This window comes from Oncorhynchus nerka, linkage group LG4 (genome assembly GCF_034236695.1).
Source record: "Oncorhynchus nerka isolate Pitt River linkage group LG4, Oner_Uvic_2.0, whole genome shotgun sequence".
Taxonomy (NCBI): Eukaryota; Metazoa; Chordata; class Actinopteri; order Salmoniformes; family Salmonidae; genus Oncorhynchus; species Oncorhynchus nerka.
Genome location: NC_088399.1, coordinates 74,272,252 through 74,292,627, shown reverse-complemented (window position 1 = coordinate 74,292,627; position 20,376 = coordinate 74,272,252). Strand labels below are relative to the sequence as shown.

Here is a 20,376-nt window from a genome sequence, read left to right as displayed (position 1 = left end):
TGCTGTTGTTCTGGGATTGATTTGCACTTTTCGCACCAAAGTACGTTCATCTCTAGGAGACAGAACACGTCTCCTTCCTGAGCGGTATGACGGCTGTGTGGTCCCATGGTGTTTGTACTTGCGTACTATTGTTTGTACAGATGCACGTGGTACCTTCAGGCATTTGGAAATTGCTCCCAAGGATGAACCAGACTTGTGGAGGTCTACAATTTTTTTCTGAGGTCTTGGCTGATTTCTTTTGATTTGTCCATGATGTCAAGCAAAGAGGCACTGGGTTTGAAGGTAGGCATTGAAATACATCCACAGGTACACCTCCAATTGACTCAAATTATGTTTAAATTGCCTATCAGAAGCTTCTAAAGCCATGACATCATTTTCTGGAATTTTCCAAGCTGTTTAAAGCACAGCCAACTTAGTGTATTTATACTTCTGACCCACTGGAATTGTGATACAGTGAATGATAAGTGAAATTATCTGTCTGTAAACAATAGCTAACAACAAGGTGTGCCTCATCCTCTTATCCAGCACCTGTACCCACTGGCTGTTTCACACACTCTACACACACACGGATGTGTAAGCACACAAACACAGACAGGTGAATAATGAATGCAGTGAGTGCAGCCAGAGAGTGAGGAGAGGAGCTAGTTCTCCATCATGTTCCAATTTCTCCCTGTGCCTGTCAGCGACCAGTGGCACGGTTCCCCACAGATGTTTCCCGTTATCTGGGCTTTAGGAAGATGGCAACTCAACCAGTCTATGATTTATACATGCAGATAATATGGTCCAGGGCAGTTTGCTGATATTGCTGAGTGCCTCCACTTTTCCTCACACCGCAGCTGGAATGTCTGCTTGGACGTCTGACAAAGCGCTGTACCAGCATCTCTGATAGATGAGGCCTTAGCTATCTCTGATTTGAGGTACGAGGCTATAGAGGTTGCTAATCATTATTAGTACCATATCTTAGTAAATCCATGTCATGACTTAGTCATAAACTACATGCAAATGTACACTGAATAAAAATATAAATGTAATATGTAAAGTATTGGTTCCACGTTTTATTAGCTGAAATAAAAGATTTCCATCTGCACAAAAAGTTTATTTCTCTCAAATTTTGTGGACAAATTTGTTTACACCCTGTTAGTGAGCATTTCTCTTTTGCACAGATTATCCATCCACCTGACAGGTGTGGCATGTCAATAAACTGATCAAAAAGCATGAACATTAGACAGGTACACCTTGTGCTGGGGACAATAAAAGGACACTAAAATGTACAGTTTTGTTACACCTCACAATGCCACAGATGTCTCAAGTTTTTAGGGAGTGTGGAATTGGCATGCTGACTGCAGGAATGTCCACCAGAGCTGTTGCCAAATCATTTTATGTTCATTTCTCTACCACAAGCCTCCTCCAACATCGTTTTAGAGAACTTGGCAGTACGTCCAACTAGCCTCACAACCACAGACCACGTGTAACCACGCCAGCCCACGACCTTCACATCCGGCTTCTTCACCTTCACCTTCGTCTGAGACCAGCCACCCGGACAGCTGATGAAACTAAGGAGCATTTCTGAGTGTTTTTGTTTGTTTTTGTGTTGGGGGTGATGTCTGGTCCGGGTGTTGGAGCCGGAGCTACCTGTGAGGCCTCAGCCAGTTTGTAGGCTCCCATGCCTCAGCGGGTTAGATAGGCTCCCATGCTTAAGCTGGGTGAACAGGTTCCCGTGCCTCAACCGAGGCAACCGAGGCAACCGGGGAGGTCTCAACCGACTCATCAGGCTCTTACTCCTCAGCCGGTTCGTCAGGTTTCCGTGGTTGGCGTCCTGCGGCTGGAGCCAAAAGTGCCAGGGAGGGGGTACTGTCATGTATGGTCTCTCTCCGGCGCTCTAGGTCGTCATGCTCCCGCGCCTCAGCCGGATTAACAGGTTCCCGCACCTTATCAGAGGTGACCGGTCCCCTCTTGTTCCCTGGGATCGTCATCTTAGTCGGGGAGGGGAGGGGGTACTGTCACGTGCACACCCTCTCCGGCCGCTAGGTCACCAGGCTGCTCGTTAGGGCGCACACCTGTCACCAGCGTTACGCGCATAATGACACTCACCTGGACTCCATCACCTCCTTGATTACCTGCCCTTTATATGTGACTCCCTTTGTTTTTCCCCCAGTCATCATTGTTTTTGTTTCTGTATCATGTTCGTGTTGAATGTGTTCACTCCCTGAACTTGCTTCCCGACTATCAGCGTACATCATTGCATGAATAAAGCCCCTTTGTGGGGAAAAACACATTCTGATTGGCTGGGCCTGGCTCCCCAGTGGGTTGGCCTGGTTCCCAAGTGCCCTCCCAGGTCCACCCATGGCTGCGCCTCTTTCCAGTCATGCGAAATCCGTAGATTAAGGCAGAACAAATGTATTTAAATTGACTGATTTTGTTATACTATGAACTGCAACTGTAAAATCCTTGAAATTGTTGCATGTTGCGTTTATGTTTTTGTTCAGAATAAATGACGAATTATGTTTTGCCCAAAATAGCATTTTGTATATTTATGTAATTTCTACGCCATGTCGACCATCCTGAAGTAATGTATAATCATTGTTGCTCCATTGCCCATGGATGATTTCCCACCCTACACACGTCAAAAGGGTCAAGAGTTCATCCCGAAATCCTCCCACAAATGGCATAGTTGTCCTCCAGTGCCCCGTGCAGATATTTTATTTTTATTAATTATAATTTTCCCACAAACTGCCCCAAAAACTGCCCACAAAAGCAGATAGGGAATATGGGTTGTCACCCCCTCAGGTCTGTGAGAGGCTTTACGCAAGTCTGTGTTAAGATCGAGCCAGCTTTGTGTGTCTGGTTCAAAGAGCCACTCTGCCATGCAGCACAACATTGTAAATGAGGCATGTAATGTGCCTCCCCCTTAAAGGGAAGAGACCCACTACTCTGACTGGCCTTATAAAAGATACATGACCAGTAATCTGAGCCCCTGGTATCATGTTTAATATAATGGCACTATTTCTGTTTGTTTTTTCGCATTGTTTGTGACTCATTTTGTACATAATGTTGCTGCTACCGTCTCTTATGACCGAAAAGAGCTTCTGGACATCAGAACAGCAATTACCCACCTCGAACCGGACAAAGATTTTTTCTTTAATGAGTCCGACGCAAAGGAAATACTGCTTTGTCGAGACAAGGCCCAAATCCCTGTCATCTGCATGAAGAAAAAGGGGGAGGAGGCGGGTGCCTTGTAAGAATTTTCAGACGAGTAGGTAAACCACCACTACCTTCTGTATTATTGGCCAACATGCAATCATTGGAAAACAAACTGGACGATCTACGATTAATACTATCCTACCAACAGGACATTAAAAAGTGTAATATCTTATGTTCCACAGAAGCGTGGCTAAATGATGACACATATTATATAGAGCTGGCTGGCTTCAGCAGGACAGAACAGCTACATCTGGTAAGATGAGGGGTGGGGAGTGTGTCTGTTTGTCAATAACTCCTGGTGCGCAATGTCTAAAATTAAAGAAGTCTCGAGTTATTGTTCGCCTAAGGTAGAATACCTCATGATAAGCTGTATATCACTCTATCTACCAAGATAGTTCTCACATATATTATTCATAGCCATCTATTTACCACCACAAACCGATGTTGGTACTAAGACCACACTCAAAAAGCTGTATAAGACCACAAGCAAACAAGAAAATGCTCATCCAGAAGCGGTGCTCTTAGTGGCCGGGGAATTCAATGCAGGCAAAATGAAATATGTTTTACTACCATCATGTCACATGTGCAACCAGAGGAGAAAAAAACTCTAGACCACTATTAATCCACACACAGAGACGCATACAAAGCTCTCCCTCACTCTCTATTTGACAAATATGACCATCATTCTATCTTGATTCCTGCTAGCTCAATACAGAAGTGGTCAGATGACACGAATGCTACGCTACGGGGCTATTTTGCTAGCACAGACTGGAATATGTTCCGGTTTTCATCCAATGGCAATGAGGAGTATAACACCTTAGTCAACGGCTTAATCAATAAGTGCATCGACGACGTGGTCCCCACAGTGACTGTACGTACATATCCAAACCAAAACCATGGATTACAGGCAACATCCTCACCATGCTAAAGGCTAGAGCTGCCGCTTTCACGGAGCGGGACACAAATCTGGACACTTACAAGAAATCCCGCTACGCCCTCAGATGAACCATCTTCCAGGCAAAGTGTCAATACAGTGCCAAGATTGAATCCTCCATCGGCTCTGACGCTAGTCAGATGCGGCAGGGCTTGACAACTATTATGAACTACAAAGGGAAACCCAGTTGTGAGCTGCCCAGTGACGCGAGAATACCTGACGTGCTAAATGCCTTTTATGCTTGCTTCAAGGCAAGCAACACCGAAGCATGCATGAGAGCACCAGCTGGTCTGCACGACTGTGTGATCACGCTCCTCCCAGATCCTCAAAAAGTTCTACAACTTCACAATCGAGAGCATCCTGACCGGTTGTACAAGGCACTACAGAGGGTAGTGCATATGGGGCCAAGCCTCCTGACATCCAGGACCTATATATTAGGTGGTGTCAGAGGAAGGCCAAAGAAATGGTTAAAGACACCAGTCACCCAAGTCATAGACTGTTCTTTCTGCTACGGCATGGTGAGCGGTCCCGGAGTGCCAAGTCTAGGACCAAAAGGCTCCTTAACAGCTTCTACCCCCAAGCCATAAGACTACTGAACAATTAATCAAATGGCCACCAGGAGTATTTACATTGACCCCACACCCCCTTTGTTTTTACACTGCTGCTACTAGTTGTTTATTATCTATGCATATTAACTTTACAAATGACATCAACTAACCTGTACCCACGCACATTGACTTGGTACCGGTAACCCTTGTAAATAGCCTCGTTATTGTTATGTAATTGTCTTGTATTACTTTTTGATTTTATTTAATTTTTAAAAATTATATAAACTCTATTTCTTGAACTGCATTGTTGGTTAAGGACTTGTAAGTAAGCATTTCACTGTATTTTAATTTTAATTTTTTTATTCACCTTTATTTAACCAGGTAGGCTAGTTAATAACAAGTTCTCCTGGCCAAGATAAAGCAAAGCAGTTCGACACATACAACAACACAGAGTTACACATGGAATAAACAAACATACAATCAATAATACAGTAGAAAAGTCTATGTACAGCATGTGCAAATGAGGTAGGATAAGAGAGGTAAGGCAATAAATAGGATATGGAGGCAAATTAACTACAATATAGCAATTCAAAACTGGAATGGTAGGATGTGCAGAAGATGAATGTGCAAGTTGAGATACTGGGGTGCAAAGGATCAAGATAAATAAATAAATAAATACAGTATGGGGATGAGGTAGATTGGATGGGCTATTTACAGATGTGCTATGTACAGGTGCAGTGATCTGTGAGCTCCTCTGACAGCTGGTGCCTAAAGCTAGTGAGGGAGGTAAGAGTCTCCAACTCCAGAGATTTTTGCAGTTCGTTCCAGTCATTGACAGCAGAGAACTAGAGGCCAAAGGAAGAATTGGCTTTGGGGGTGACCAGTGAGATATACCTGCTGGGGCGCGTGCTATGGGTGGGTGCTGCTATGGTGACCAGTGAGCTGAGATAAGGCGGGGCTTTACCCAGCAGAGACTTGAAGATGACTTGGAGCCAGTGGGTTTGGCGACGAGTATGAAGCGAGGGCCAGCCAACGAGAGCATACAGGTCACAGTGGTGGGTAGTATATGGGGCTTTGGTGACAAAACAGATGGTACTGTGATAGACTGCATCCAATTTGTTGAGTAGAGTGTTGGAGGTTATTTTGTAAATGACATCGCCGAAGTCGAGGATCGGTAGGATAGTCAGGTTTACGCGGGTATGTTTGGCAGCATGAGCGAAGGATGCTTTGTTGCCGATTTTAGATTTAACTTTGGATTGGAGTGCTTAATGTGAGTCTGGAAGGAGAGTTTACAGTCTAACCAGACACCTAGGTATTTGTAGTTGTCCACATATTCTAAGTCCGAACCGTCCAGAGTAGTGATGCTGGATGGGCAGGCAGGTGCGGGCAGTGAACGGTTAAAGAGCATGCATTTAGTTTTACTTGCATTTAAGAGCAGTTGGAGGCCACAGAAGGAGAGTTGTATGGCATTGAAGCTCATCTGGAGGTTAGGTAACACAGTGTCCAATGAGGGCCGGAGGTAGACAGAATGGTGTCGTCTGCGTAGAGGTGGATCAAAGAATAACCAGCAGCGAGAGCGACTTCATTGATGTATACAGAGAAGAGAGTCGGCCCGAGAATTGAACCCTGTGGCACCCCCATAGAGACATTCGAAATGGTCGGTAATCTGTCTGTTAATTTGGCTTTCAAAGACCTGAGAAAGGCAGGTTAGAATAGATATAGGTCTGTAGCAGTTTGGGTCTAGAGTGTCTCCAACTTTGAAGAGGGGGATGACCGTGGCAGCTTTCCAATCTATGGGAATCTCAGACGATATGAAAGAGAGGTTGAACAGGCTAGTAATAGGGGTTGCAACAATTTCGGCAGATCATTTTAGAAAGAGAGGGTCCAGATTGTCGAGCCCAGCTGATTTGTAGGGGTTCAGATTTTGCAGCTCTTTCAGAGCATCAGCTATGGGGGAGCGCAGGGCTGTTGACCGGGGTAGGGGTAGCCAGGTGGAAAGCGTGGCCAGCCATAAAAAAATGCTTATTGAAATTCTCAATTATTGTGGATTTATCGGTAGTGACAGTGTTTCCTAGCCTCAGTGCAGTGGGCAGCTGGGAGGAGGTGCTCTTATTCTCCATGGACTTTACAGTGTCCCAGAACCTTTTTGAGTTTGTACTACAGGATGCAAATTTCTGTTTCAAATAGCTAGCATTAGCTTTCCTAACTGCCTGTGTATATTGGTTCCTAACTTCCCTGAAAAGTTGCATATCATGGGGGCTATTCGATGCTAATGCATAATACCACAGGATGGTCTTCTGCCGGTCAAGGGCAGACAGGTCTGGAGTGAAACAAGGGCTATATCTATTCCTAGTTCAACATTTTTTTAATGGAGCATGCTTATTTAAGATGGTGAGGAAGGCACTTTTAAAGAATAACCATGCATCCTCTACTGACGGGATGAGATCATTGTCGTTCCAGGATACCCCGGCCAGGTCGATTAGAAAAGCCTGTTCGATGAAGTGTTTTACGGAGCGTTTGACAGTGATGAGGGATGGCCGTTTGACCGCAGACCCATTACGGATGCAGGCAATGAGGAGGTGATCGCTGAGATCTTGGTTGAAAACCAAGTATTTGGAGGGTGAATTAGTTAGGATGATATCTATGATAATTTGTGTGAGATTGAGGGCATCAAGCTTAGATTGTAGGATGGCCAGGGTGTTAAGCATGTCCCAGTTTAGGTCACCTAGCAGCACGAGCTCAGAAGATAGATGTGGAGCAATCAATTCACATATGGTGTCCAGGGCACAGCTGGGGGCAGAGGGAGGTCTATAGCAAGTGGCAACAGTGAGAGACTTGTTTCTGGAAAGGTGAATTTTTAGAAGTAGAAGCTCGAATTGTTTTGGTACAGACCTGGATAGTAAGACAGAACTCTGCAGGCTATCTCTGCAGTAGATTGCAACACTGCCCCCTTTGCCGGTTCTATCTTGGCGGAAAATGTTATTGTTAGGGATGGAAATTTCAGCGTTTCTGGGGGTTTTCCTAAGCCAGGATTCAGACACGGCTAAGACATCTGGGTTGGCAGAGTGTGCTAAAGCAGTGAATAAAGCAAACTTAGGGAGGAGGCTTCTATGTTAATATGCTTGAAACCAAGGCTTTTACAGTTACAGAATTCAACAAATGAGAGCACCTGGGGAGTAGGAGGTTCTGGATTAACCTCTACATCACCAGAGGAACAGAGGACAAGTAGGATAAGGGTACTGCTAACGGCTATAAGAACTGGCCATCTAGCACGTTCGGAACAGAGAGTAAAGGGAGCAGGTTTCTGGGCATGGTAGCATAGATTCAAGGCATAATGTACAGACAAAGGTATGGTAGGAAGAGAGTACATTGGAGGTAAACCTAGGCATTGAGTAATGATGAGAGAGATATAGTCTCTAGAGACGTTTAAACCAGGTGATGTCATCGCATATGTGGATGGTGGAACAACATGGTTGGTTAAGGCATATTGAGCAGGGCTAGAGGCTCTACAGTGAAATGAGACAGTAATCACTAACCAGGACAGTAATGGACAAGGCATATTGATATTAGGGAGAGGCATGCGTAGCCAAGTGATCATATGGGTCCAGTGAGTGGTTGGGCTGGCTGGAGACATGGCGATTCAGACAGTTAGCAAGCTAGCAGTTAGCAGGCCGGGACTAGCAAACTAGCATAAGGGCCTTTAAGGGACGTCGCAATGGGAGAAAGTCTGTTTTTGTCTCCTCGTGCGGTGACGTCGAAAGACCAGTCGTGGAATTAGTAGGGTTCCAAGTAGCAGAGGCATCCAAGTCCAATTGGCAAAATGGTTATAGTGATCCAAGAAACTGGCCGATGGTTCAGCTAACAGTCCAATATGCTATAGATAGCTAGCAGGCCGCGGTTAGCAGAATGGGCTTTCAGGGGACGTTGCGTCTGAGGGGCCTGTTGGGATCCTCCGGCAGATTATGTCAGTATTCCAGTCGTGAAGGATCGGCGGGGTTCATTGCCCCGTACCAGCAGTAGAAGGGGTCTGGATATTGTAGCCGAGGAGTGGGCTTCAGGAGTAGCCCAGGAGCCCTAGCCGGGAGATGGGTCTAGCATGGGCTAGCTCCAGGCTAGTTGGTGCTTGCTCCGGGACAGAAACGTTAGCCAGGAGTAGTCAACCCGGGTTGCGGTTAGCTAGCTGCCATGATCCAGATGAAAAGGTTCAGACTTTAAGGTAGAAATCCGGGGATATGGACAGGAAAATAGGTCCGGTATGCTCTGGTTTGAAACGCATTGTACGAACTGGCGATTGCTTTCCGAGCTACAGGTTAGCTGATGACCGCCAACAGTGGTTAGCTGACTGATAACTGATAGCTGGTAGCTAGTTAGCTAGCTAGCTTCAGTTGAGGTATACCAGTTCAGAGGTAAATAGAAATACTTTAAAAATAAAAGGAGAGTATTTTGAAGTTGAGGTTTAGGAAAAATATTAAAAAGAATGCGAAGAAAAAGATGTAAAAAGATATCTGAACCTCACACTCAACGTCAACAAAACTAAGGAGATGATTGTGGACTTCAGGAAACAGCAGAGGGAACACCCCCCTATCCACATCGATGGAACAGTAGTGGAGAGGGTAGCAAGTTTTAAGTTCCTCGGCATACACATCACAGACAAACTGAATTGGTCCACTCACACAGACAGCATCGTGAAGAAGGCGCAGCAGCGCCTCTTCAACCTCAGGAGGCTGAAGAAATTCGGCTTGTCACCAAAAGCACTCACAAACTTCTACAGATGCACAATCGAGAGCATCCTGGCGGGCTGTATCACCGCCTGATACGGCAACTGCTCCGCCCTCAACCGTAAGGCTCTCCAGAGGGTAGTGAGGTCTGCACAATGCATCACCGGGGGCAAACTACCTGCCCTCCAGGACACCTACACCACCCGATGTTACAGGAAGGCCATAAAGATCATCAAGGACATCAACCACCCGAGCCACTGCCTGTTCACCCCGCTATCATCCAGAAGGCGAGGTCAGTACAGGTGCATCAAAGCTGGGACCGAGAGACTGAAAAACAGCTTCTATCTCAAGGCCATCAGACTGTTAAACAGCCACCACTAACATTGAGTGGCTGCTGCCAACACACTGACACTGACACTGACACTGACTCAACTCCAGCCACTTTAATAATGGGAATTGATGGGAAATGATGTAAATATATCACTAGCCACTTTAAACAATGCTACCTTATATAATGTTACTTACCCTACATGATTCATCTCATATGCATACGTATATACTGTACTCTATATCATCGACTGCATCCTTATGTAATACATGTATCACTAGCCACTTTAACTATGCCACTTTGTTTACATACTCATCTCATATGTATATACTGTACTCGATACCATCTACTGTATCTTGCCTATGCTGCTCTGTACCATCACTCATTCATATATCCTTATGTACATATTCTTTATCCCCTTACACTGTGTATAAGACAGTAGTTTTGGAATTGTTAGTTAGATTACTTGTTGGTTATTACTGCATTGTCGGAACTAGAAGCACAAGCATTTCGCTACACTCGCATTAACATCTGCTAACCATGTGTATGTGACAAATACAATTTGATTTGATTTGATTTGATACACATGGGACGAGACAAGACAAAGACAAAGACGTCTGATTGCTACGCCATCTTGGACATCTTTAAGTATTATCTACATCTGTTGTATTCGGCGCATGTGACAAATGATTTTAAGATTTCATTTTATTTACTGACTACATAGTTTCAGACTGATTGTCCTGTCTACGTGCCTGTCTGGGGTGCTTTATCGGGTGGTCAGTTAGATGTTATTGTACAGTTCTTTTAGGGTCTGATTTCCAGAAACAGATTAAGCCTATTTCTGACAGAGCTATACTTAACCTGTGTTCGGGAAACCCTCTTTACGGATATAGAAACAATGTCTGGTCATGATGCTTTTGATGCCTGATGCCTAAACACTAAAGCTTTACAACATGCTGTCATTTGGTTCAAATGTTGTCTGAGAAACTACGTAAAGCTTTCCTTCATAAACAGAGCTCGTCTTCTCTTAGCACGCCACCAAAACCACCACTAAGAGAACCAGGAAGAGAACCACGAAGAGAACGACACAAAGCCCTGTCCATTTACACATGGACTCTTTCATTTTCCTTCATTTACACACTCCCTTTTCATTTGATCAATCCTGTTGGAGATCAAAGCGTTGAATCACTGTGTGCGGGTCAACCACCGCTCAGACACCAGGTGACCTGGAAGTAGGTCACTCAACCACAGAAGGTCATCTCAGGGAGAACTAATTGGAAGAGAGGGAGAGGGAATGGGAGAGATAAAGAGAGAGGGAAAGGGAGGGACAGGGAGAGGAAGATTTATATAGTTGCTGTCCTATGAGGCTGTGTTTCTGGCGTAGGCAGACTAATACCTGGGGGCTCGTTGTGACTAAATTTTCAGTTTGTGCTTTAGGGTCGGGAAGATATTCCTTGTTTCCATTTTAATGGAAATAATGGACATAACATCATCTCCACATGGGGACATGAAGTAGATGGTTAATCTGAAATCCCTGACCTTTTCACTGTTTCTTTATCATAGGCGTGTGTTCAGCATACAGTAGGAATACAGATTGACTAGCCTGGTGGGGTTCCCCATTTCCCCCCGTTTTCTCATCTTCTCCATCCACACCCTATGGTGAGACACACACACACACACACACACACACACACACACACACACACACACACACACACACACACACACACACACACACACACACACACACACACACACACACACACACACACACACACACACACACACCTCCACCCAAACCCTCTGGTGGGGTTTAACACCTCACACTGCTTTCCATTTCCCTGGTAAATGCCACCGCCTGTCCTCTACCAGGCACCATGGGAGGGAGGGATAGGCGGAGGAGTGAGGGATGGAGAGAGGGGAGAGGGACATGTAAAAGTCATCCCATTACTGGGGCTGAATTTTCACACTGATCCAATTTTTTTTAGCTGTCAAGAAAGCAACTGAGGATATAAGCATGGGGACAAGTCCCTCTCTCTCTCTCTCTCTCTCTCTCTCTCTCTCTCTCTCTCACTTGCACTCTTTCTGTCTGTCTTTCTCTCTCTCCTCTCTTCCTCTCTCTTGCCCTTATCTCCCTCCTTCTCCTTCCCCCCAGTCTCTCCCCTCCTCCTTTCCTTCCCCCCAGTCTATCCCCTACTCCTCTCCTTCCCCCTAGTCTCTCCCCTCCTCTTCTCGGTTCCCCCAGTCTCTCCACTCCTGTGGTAGCACAACGAGGGTCTCGGTTCATCATCTTATCAGTGAATAACAGGGTGTTGAGACACCAGCATTACAGCCTGTTACAGCCTGTCTCCAAAGGCAGAAAAACATCACTTATTTCCCTCAAAAGATGACCTTCTTCCTCCTATCGATTCAAAGCTGTCTGCAGAGAGAGTGGGATTAAAACGAATTAACAAATAAAAGGATCGTGAGTAATTGATTTGTCTGGTGATACAAAATGCGATAGCGTGGCAGGAAAATAACCGCTGAGGGTAACGACTGGGGTGTGTGAGCAGCAGAGGGGAATGTCATTTGCAAAGATTAAGGCTGTGTGTGGTGTGTTACTGGAAAGGCAGAGAAACACAGAGCTAAGTCAGGAACATGTGTGTGTGTGTGGTGATGGTGAGGAAGATGAGTGTACTTATAGCCACGCAAACATTAGGGCCCTAGGGCTGTGGTTCTAAGGACTGGTACATGGCCCAATAATTGGCCAGGGAGAGTCAGACTTCGCCTCACTCACTCACTCACTCACTCACTCACTCACTCACTCACTCACTCACTCACTCACTCACTCACTCACTCACTCACTCACTCACTCACTCACTCACTCACTCACTCACTCACTCTCTCTCTCTCTACATCATCATCATCCATCTCTCTTCACAATAGGCTCCTCTCCACCCTCCTCTCCCTCTCCTCTCTCCCCTCCTCTCTCCCTCTCTCTCCCTCTATTTCGGTATTTGCCTTTCAAACTAACCGTCAATCTCTCACATCCCCCACTTCTCTTCTTTCTTTCTCTTTTGCTAACGTGTTCTGTGTTGCCCCCCTGGGGTGGGTGTTCCTGGTTGGTCCGCCTGGGGTGGGTGTTCCTGGTTGGTCCGCCTGGGGTGGTTGTTCCTGGTTGGTCCGTCTGGGGTGGGTGTTCTAAGGGGGGCTCGAGGAGAGGGGATTGGCTGATGTATCACACCCCTTGTACCCCTCCTCTATGCTGTTAGAGGGCCCTTATTTCCTCCTGGCTACTCTCAGTGGTTGACAGGGGACGCAGGTGTGTGTGTGTGTGTGTGTGTGTGTGTGTGTGTGTGTGTGTGTGTGTGTGTGTGTGTGTGTGTGTGTGTGTGTGTGTGTGTGTGTGTGTGTGTGTGTGTGTGTGTGTGTGTGTGTGTGATGGAGGGAAGCAGGCCAATTTGAGCTGTTCTCCCCTACTCACTCCCCCTCTCTGTCATACTGTGGATAACCATATCACCCACTGACATGTTCATAAATGACTGTGAACACCTGCAGAGCGGGGGGAGCCTCTGAATCCAAAATCCCCCCCCTCCACACACACACACACACAAACACACACAGCGCACACCCTTCCCCTGCAGAGGCTAATGTGTCACAGCTGTAACATGTTCTTCTTTAGAGAATAGAGTGCTGGGAATGCTTAAACCCCTTAGCTAATCAGATGCCTCTTTTGTCCTTTCTCTCAATTATGAAAATCAATTTAGTGTTGATTTCTTTGTGAAAAGGCCGGTCAATCGAACCTTCCCTCACTTTCTAGCAAGGAGTATGTTACAATGGCAGCCACAAATGTGTATGTGTCTATGTATATATGTGTCTATGTGTCTATGTATCTATGTATCTATGTATCTATATATCTATATATATATGTATATATGTGTCCATGAGTCCATGAGCTCAAGAGTCCATGAGTCCATGAGTCCATGTGTCCATGTGTCCATATGTCCATGTGTCCATGAGTCCATGAGTCCATGTGTCCATGAATCCATCTGTCCATGAGTCCATGTGTCCATGTGTCCATGTGTCCATGAGTTCATGAGTCCATGTGTCCACAAGTCCATCTCTCCATGAGTCCATGTGTCCATGAGTCCATGAGTCTCTGAGTCCATGTGTCCATGAGTCCATGAGTCCATGTGTCCTTGAGTCCATGTGTTTATGAGTCCATGTGTCCATGAGTCCATGAGTCCATGTGTCCTTGAGTCCATGTGTCTATGAGTCCATGTGTCCATGAGTCCATGAGTCCATGTGTCCATGAGTCCATGAGTCTCTGAGTCCATGTGTCCATGAGTCCATGTGTCCTTGAGTCCATGTGTCTCTGAGTCCATGTGTCCATGAGTCCATGAGTCCATGTGTCCTTGAGTCCATGTGTCCATGAGTCCATGAGTCCATGTGTCCTTGAGTCCATGTGTCTATGAGTCCATGTGTCCATGAGTCCATGAGTCCATGTGTCCTTGAGTCCATGTGTCTATGAGTCCATGTGTCCATGAGTCCATGAGTCCATGTGTCCATGAGTCCATGAGTCTCTGAGTCCATGTGTCCATGAGTCCATGAGTCCATGTGTCCTTGAGTCCATGTGTCTCTGAGTCCATGTGTCCATGTGTCCTTGAGTCCATGTGTCTATGAGTCCATGTGTCCATGAGTCCATGAGTCCATGTGTCCTTGAGTCCATGTGTCTATGAGTCCATGTGTCTGTTTGTGTGTGTCTCAGTGGCAGCAGCAGCGGCGGGGCTGTCTCTTGTGTCGAAGGCAGTTTCTTGCTAGGTGTTATTGATGCGTATCGACCGGCCTCTCTCTCTACTGCTAATTCAGGCACTGCTCCTTCCGCTGACATTTTCGTCACCATGGCTGTGCTTTACTGAGCCAAGACATAAAGCACTGCTTAAAACAGCCCCTGTCCTCCTTCCTCAGTCCTCAGTCCTCAGACTCCTCTCCTCTCCTCTCCTCTCCTCCCCTCTCCTCTCCTCTACTCTCCTCTCCTCTACTCTCCTCTCCTTCTGAACCTGCTTGTCATGAATCACACATCCCAGGCTAGTCTATTCTATGTCAGGCAGATATAGTGGCCTACATTGGAACTTTGTTATTTAGTCTTCTCTGGTAAGAAACAGTCTTGTAGCATAATAGGGCGAACATATTCTTGCTTGTGTCTGGTTTTCAGGTAGCCAAAGGGGATTGTGCAGCAATTTAAGCTTTTCATTCATAGAGATTTCCCCTGTGCTGAACCTCCGGCAGTCAATCAGTAGTAGTTTACCATATGCGTATAATCAGGCATACAGCAAGACAGGCAGATACACAAATATGGGACATGTATGAATCTCTTGGGGGAAATCATTACTTATGTCTTCTTGAAGTTATCTGACCTTTAAGACAACTCCCAAACTACAAACCCAGGTTGACTCCTTCAGCTTTCAGCTCTTAGCTTTGCTTCCTTTGTGATTCCTCCCCCTGTAGGCTACACTCACCCTTGCCTGGTCCCAGATCTGTTATGCCTACTCCTCTGGTTGTTATTATGCCTTGTTACACAGCAATAACTGATCTGGGACCAGGAGTCAGTAAACCCCAGGCTGTGTCCTTGTTACAACAGCCGGCACTCCTCCCTGGCTCTGCTTAGATAGATCACTGGGACACCAGAGAGGCGGGGAGATGCGAGGGAAAAGAAGGGGGTGGATGGGAGAGCCCGTGGTAGTTCGTTGAGCTAGGAGGAGAATACCTCTGACTCTGACCCAGTTCCGTAATACAGATTCATCTGAGCAGCTTGCCCTCTCACACAGTAAGCTACGAAGGCTCTCCTTCCCCAGCCTCAGCTTTCAGAAAGGCAGGCAGCCCAATCCAGCAGCAGCACTGCAAGCTGCTCAATCCAACAACATCAAACAGAGCTCAAATAAACTAGCGAAGGGCCCTCCCCACCGTTAATCCTCACTGATAGAATAGTAGGGCTGTCCTTCAGCACCACAAGATGGGCCCACATTGCAGTGAATCCTGTCCAGCCGGAGATTGGCGGAGCTTTTCTTTCGGCACCTCAAACACAAGCACATCAGCGCTGGTGATGTCATGGGCTGATTGTACCATTATTAGAAGCCCTGCTTATCCTTCATGCAGAATTGATAGATTGATTGACTGACTGTTTATGCTAGGGTAAGCCAGGTTAGGTTATTCCTCAGTGACCTCCCTCCCCACTATACCTTCCATCTTCTACATTTCCTGGGAATATTGATCCAGTCAGAGTGGTAATGCTGCCCTGACTCTGGGCTCTCTGTCTGCCTGTCATGTACCTACTTGGCGTTTTATGCTCGAAGGGGATGTTTGCCTAGACCTTTAATTGCATTCTCATAAATCCTAGAGGAAGGAAGGAAGTGTGTCAGAAAATTGCACTTGGCGGAGTGATTTAATTGCAGTGGGAGGAGTGATTTGGAGGAGTGATTTGGCGTGTGCGTTATTTATCAGGAAGTACTTATTCTTCCTCTACAAGGCACTTTGGTTGTTTCTGTTGGATTACAGTTCTTAGAAGCACTTTATAAACTTTGACTAATAGTCCTCTGGTATAGCAGCACTAAAGAGCGTGGTCTTCTGGGCTTTCAAGGGGCTTTGATTAACAGGAAAGTCATATGGAGAGATAAAGCAAATTCCTTATAAACTGCCCTCCGACTTTCGACCAAGTCTTGAATGGCAACATTTAGACGGAATGTTAGAAGGACTTTTAAACAGTAATCATAGTGATTCACCGCTGTACAATAAAATCTGACGGTTATGAGCTGAGTTACCTCCACAGTATGCTTTCCATTTGGATAATATTCTGACTAACTGCTCTGATAGTACATCCTTCAGTTGAACTCCCTGTGACCTCACTGTCTCTGTTTCCCCAGGTCCATGGGGCCGGTGTATGGGCAGCGAGTGTGGCCCAGGGGGCAGCCAGAGCCGGGCAGTGTGGTGCGCCCACTCTGAAGGCTGGACTACCCTTCACACCAACTGTGACCAGGCCGAGCGCCCAGAGAACCAGCAGAGCTGCTTCCACGTATGTGACTGGCACAAGGACCTGTATGACTGGCAGCTGGGTGCCTGGAATCAGTGCGTGCCCGTGTCCATGCGTAGCACCGGGGTGATCCAGCGGCCAGCCGTGTGTCTCCACGGCGAGGAGGGCATCCAGACACGCGAGGTGGGCTGCGTCCAGAAAGCGGATGGCGTGCCAGCGGAGGATGTGGCGATTTGTGAATACTTTGAGCCCAAGCCCAGGCTGGAGCAGGCCTGTCTGATCCCGTGCCCACGGGACTGCGTGGTCTCCCAGTTCACCCCATGGACTTCCTGTTCAAAAATGTGTGGCACGGGTCTTCAGAATCGTGTCCGTTTTGTCCTGGCGCCGCCCATGTTCGGGGGTTCGGCCTGCCCTAACTTGACAGAGTTCCAGATTTGTCAGCCAGGTCCCTGTGTGGGCCCAGAGAGCCTGTATAGTCTAAGGGTGGGATCCTGGGGTCCCTGCTCTGTACCCCTCCCTCGCACGGCCAGGCAGGCTCCAACTCTTAATCAAGGTAAAGATGTGGCTGTCCCTCACCGGCAACGCAAAGGCAGAGAGGGTAAAGAGGGTAAGGAGGCCAAAGAGGACAGCGAGGTGCCCACCCCACGCCAGCCTCGTCTGAGTAAAGAAGAAAGGATTAAAAGAAAGGAGGAAAGAAAGGAGGGAAGAAAAGGCAGACAGGTAGCCAAAGAAGGGCGCAGGAAAAACAAGGAAACAGTCAAGGAGCGGGTGAGAGAGCGGGTGAGAGAGCGGGTGAGGGGGAGGGGGAGGGTGAAAGACCCAGAGACCAAGGAGCTGATCAAAAATAAGAGGAACAGGAACAGACAGAACCGACAGGGAGGGAAGTTCTGGGACCTGCAGGTTGGATACCAGACCCGGGAGGTGACCTGTGTTCACAGGAGCGGCAACGCTGATGCACTCAGGTAAGTCGCACTTATAATTTATAGTCTCAATTACAGTGCCTATGGAAAGTCTACACCCCCATTGGATTTCTTCACATTTTATTGTGTTACAAAGTGGGACTAAAAGGGATTTAATTGTCATTTTTTGTCAACAATCTACAAAAATACTCTAATGTCAATGTGGAATATATATATATATATATATATATATATATATATATATATATATATATATATATATATAGTACCAGTCAAACGTTTGGACATACCTACTCATTCAAGTTTTTTTTTTTTTACTGTTTCTACATTGTAGAATAATTGTGAAGACATCAAAACTATAAAATAACACAAATGGAATCATGCAGTAAACAAAAAAGTGTTAATAAACAAACCAAAATATTTTCATATTTGACATTGTTCAAAGTAGCCACCCTTTGCTTTGATGACAGCTTTGCACACTTTTGGAATTCTATCAACCAGCATCACCCAGAATGCTTTTCCAAAGGTCTTGAAGGAGTTCCCACATATGCTGAGCACTTGTTGGCAATTTTTCCTTCACTCTGTGGTCCATCTCAATTGGGTTGAGGTCAGGTAATTGTGGAGGCCAGGTCAGCTGATGCAGCAATCCATCACTCTCCTTCTAGGTCGAATAGCCCTTATACAGCCTGAAGGCATGTGATAGTCCCAATAAGTGCAAACCAGATTGAATGGCATATCGCTGCAAAATGCTGTGGTAAGTGTGCCTTTAAATCTAAATCGACAGTGTCACCAGCAAAGCACCCCCACACCATCAAACCTCCTCCTCCATGCTTCACGGTGGGAACCACACATGCGGAGATCATCTGTTCACCTACTCTGCGTCTCACAAAGACATGGCAGTTGAAACCAAAAATCTCAAATTTGGACTCATCAGACCAAATGGTCTACTGTCCATTGCTCATGTTTCTTGTCCCAAATAAGTATCTTCTTCTTATTGGTGTCCTTCAGTAGTGGTTTCTTTGCAGCAATTCGACCATGAAGGCCTGATTCACACAGTCTCCTCTAAACACTTGATGTTGAGATGTGTCTGTTACTTGAACTCTGTAAAGCATTTATTTGGTCTACAATTTCTAATTAACTTATTCTCTGCAGCAGAGGTAACTCTGGGTTTTCCTTTCCTGTGGCGGTCCTCATGAGAGCCAGTTTCATCATAGCATTTGATGGGTTTTGCGACTGCACTTGAAGCAACTTTCAAAGTTCTTGAAATTTTGATTGACCTTCAGTAATGATGGACTGTAGTTTCTCTTTGCTTATTTGAGCTGTTCTTGCCATAATATGGTCTTGGTATTTGACCAAATAGGGCCATCTTCTGTATACCACCGCTAACTCGTCACAACACACCTGATTGGCACAAACGCATTAAGAAGGAAAGAAAATCCACAAATGAACTTTCAACAAGGCACACCTGTTAATTGAAATTAATTACAGGTGACTACCTCATGAAGCTGGTTGAGAAAATGTCAAGAGTGTTTAAAGGTGTCACAAATTCAAAGGGTGGCTACTTTCTGGAATCTCAAATATAAAATATGTGTTGATTTGTTTAATCATTTTTTGGTTTCTACATGATTCCATATGTGTTATTTCATAGTTTTCATGTCTTCACTATTATTCTACAATGTATAAAATAGTAAAAATAATGAAAAACCCTTGAATGAGTAGGTGTACCTGCCACAGTAAAACGAGTCCTATATCAACATAACCTGAATGGCCGCTCAGCAAGGAAGAAGCCACTGCTCCAAAACCGCCATAAAAAAAGGCAGACTACAGTTTGCAACTGCACATGGGGACAAAGATCGTACTTTTAGAGAAAGGTCATCTGGTCTGATGAAACAAAAATAGAACTGTTTGGCCATAATGACCATGGTTATGTTTGGAGGAAAAAGGGGGATGCTTGCAAGCCGAAGAACACCATCCCAACTGTGAAGCACGGGGTTAGCAGCATCATGTTGTGGGGGTGCTTTTCTGCAGGAGGGACTGGTGCACTTCACAAAAAATGATGTGGATATATTGAAGCAACATCTCATGACATCAGTCAGGAAGTTAAAGCAAATGAGTCTTCCAAATGGACAATGACCCCAAGCATACTTTCAAAGTTGTGGCAAAATGGCTCAAGGACAACAAAGTCAAGGTATTGGAGTGGCCATCACAAAGCCCTGATCTCAATCCCATAGAAAATTTGTGGGCAAAACTGAAAAAGTGTGTGCGAGCAATGAGGCCTACAAACCTGACTCAGTTACACCAGCTCTGTCAGGAGGAACGGGCTAAAATTCACCCAACTTATTGTGGGAAGCTTATGGAAGGCTTCCCGAAACGTTTGACCCAAGATAAGCAATTTAAAGGCAATGCTACCAAATACTACTTGAGTGTATGTAAACTTCTGACTCACTGGGAATGTGATGAAAGAAATCAAAGCTGAAAGAAATCATTCTCTCTACTATTATTCTGACATTTCACATTCTTAAAATTAAGTGGTGATCCTAACTGACCTAAGACAAAGAATTTCTACTAGGATTAAATGTCAGGAATTGTGAAAAACTGAGTTTAAATGTACTTGGCTAAGGTGTATGTAAACTTCCGACTTCAACTGTACATGCACACATGCACAAATATACACATGTACTCACACATAACCACACACCCTTAATGTGCATTTCAGATATA

At 45.7% G+C, this 20,376-nt stretch overlaps 1 protein-coding gene across 1 annotated transcript in view; it reads left to right on the top strand.

Moving 5' to 3' along the window:
- Positions 1 to 20,376, top strand: part of LOC115128799 (thrombospondin type-1 domain-containing protein 7A-like) — a 171,131-nt gene that overhangs the window by 59,340 nt on the left and 91,415 nt on the right. The window contains exon 2 of the mRNA XM_065017826.1: positions 16,629 to 17,697. Within this exon, the coding sequence (XP_064873898.1) occupies positions 16,629 to 17,697 (1,069 nt within the window). The remainder of the gene's footprint in view (positions 1 to 16,628; positions 17,698 to 20,376) is intronic.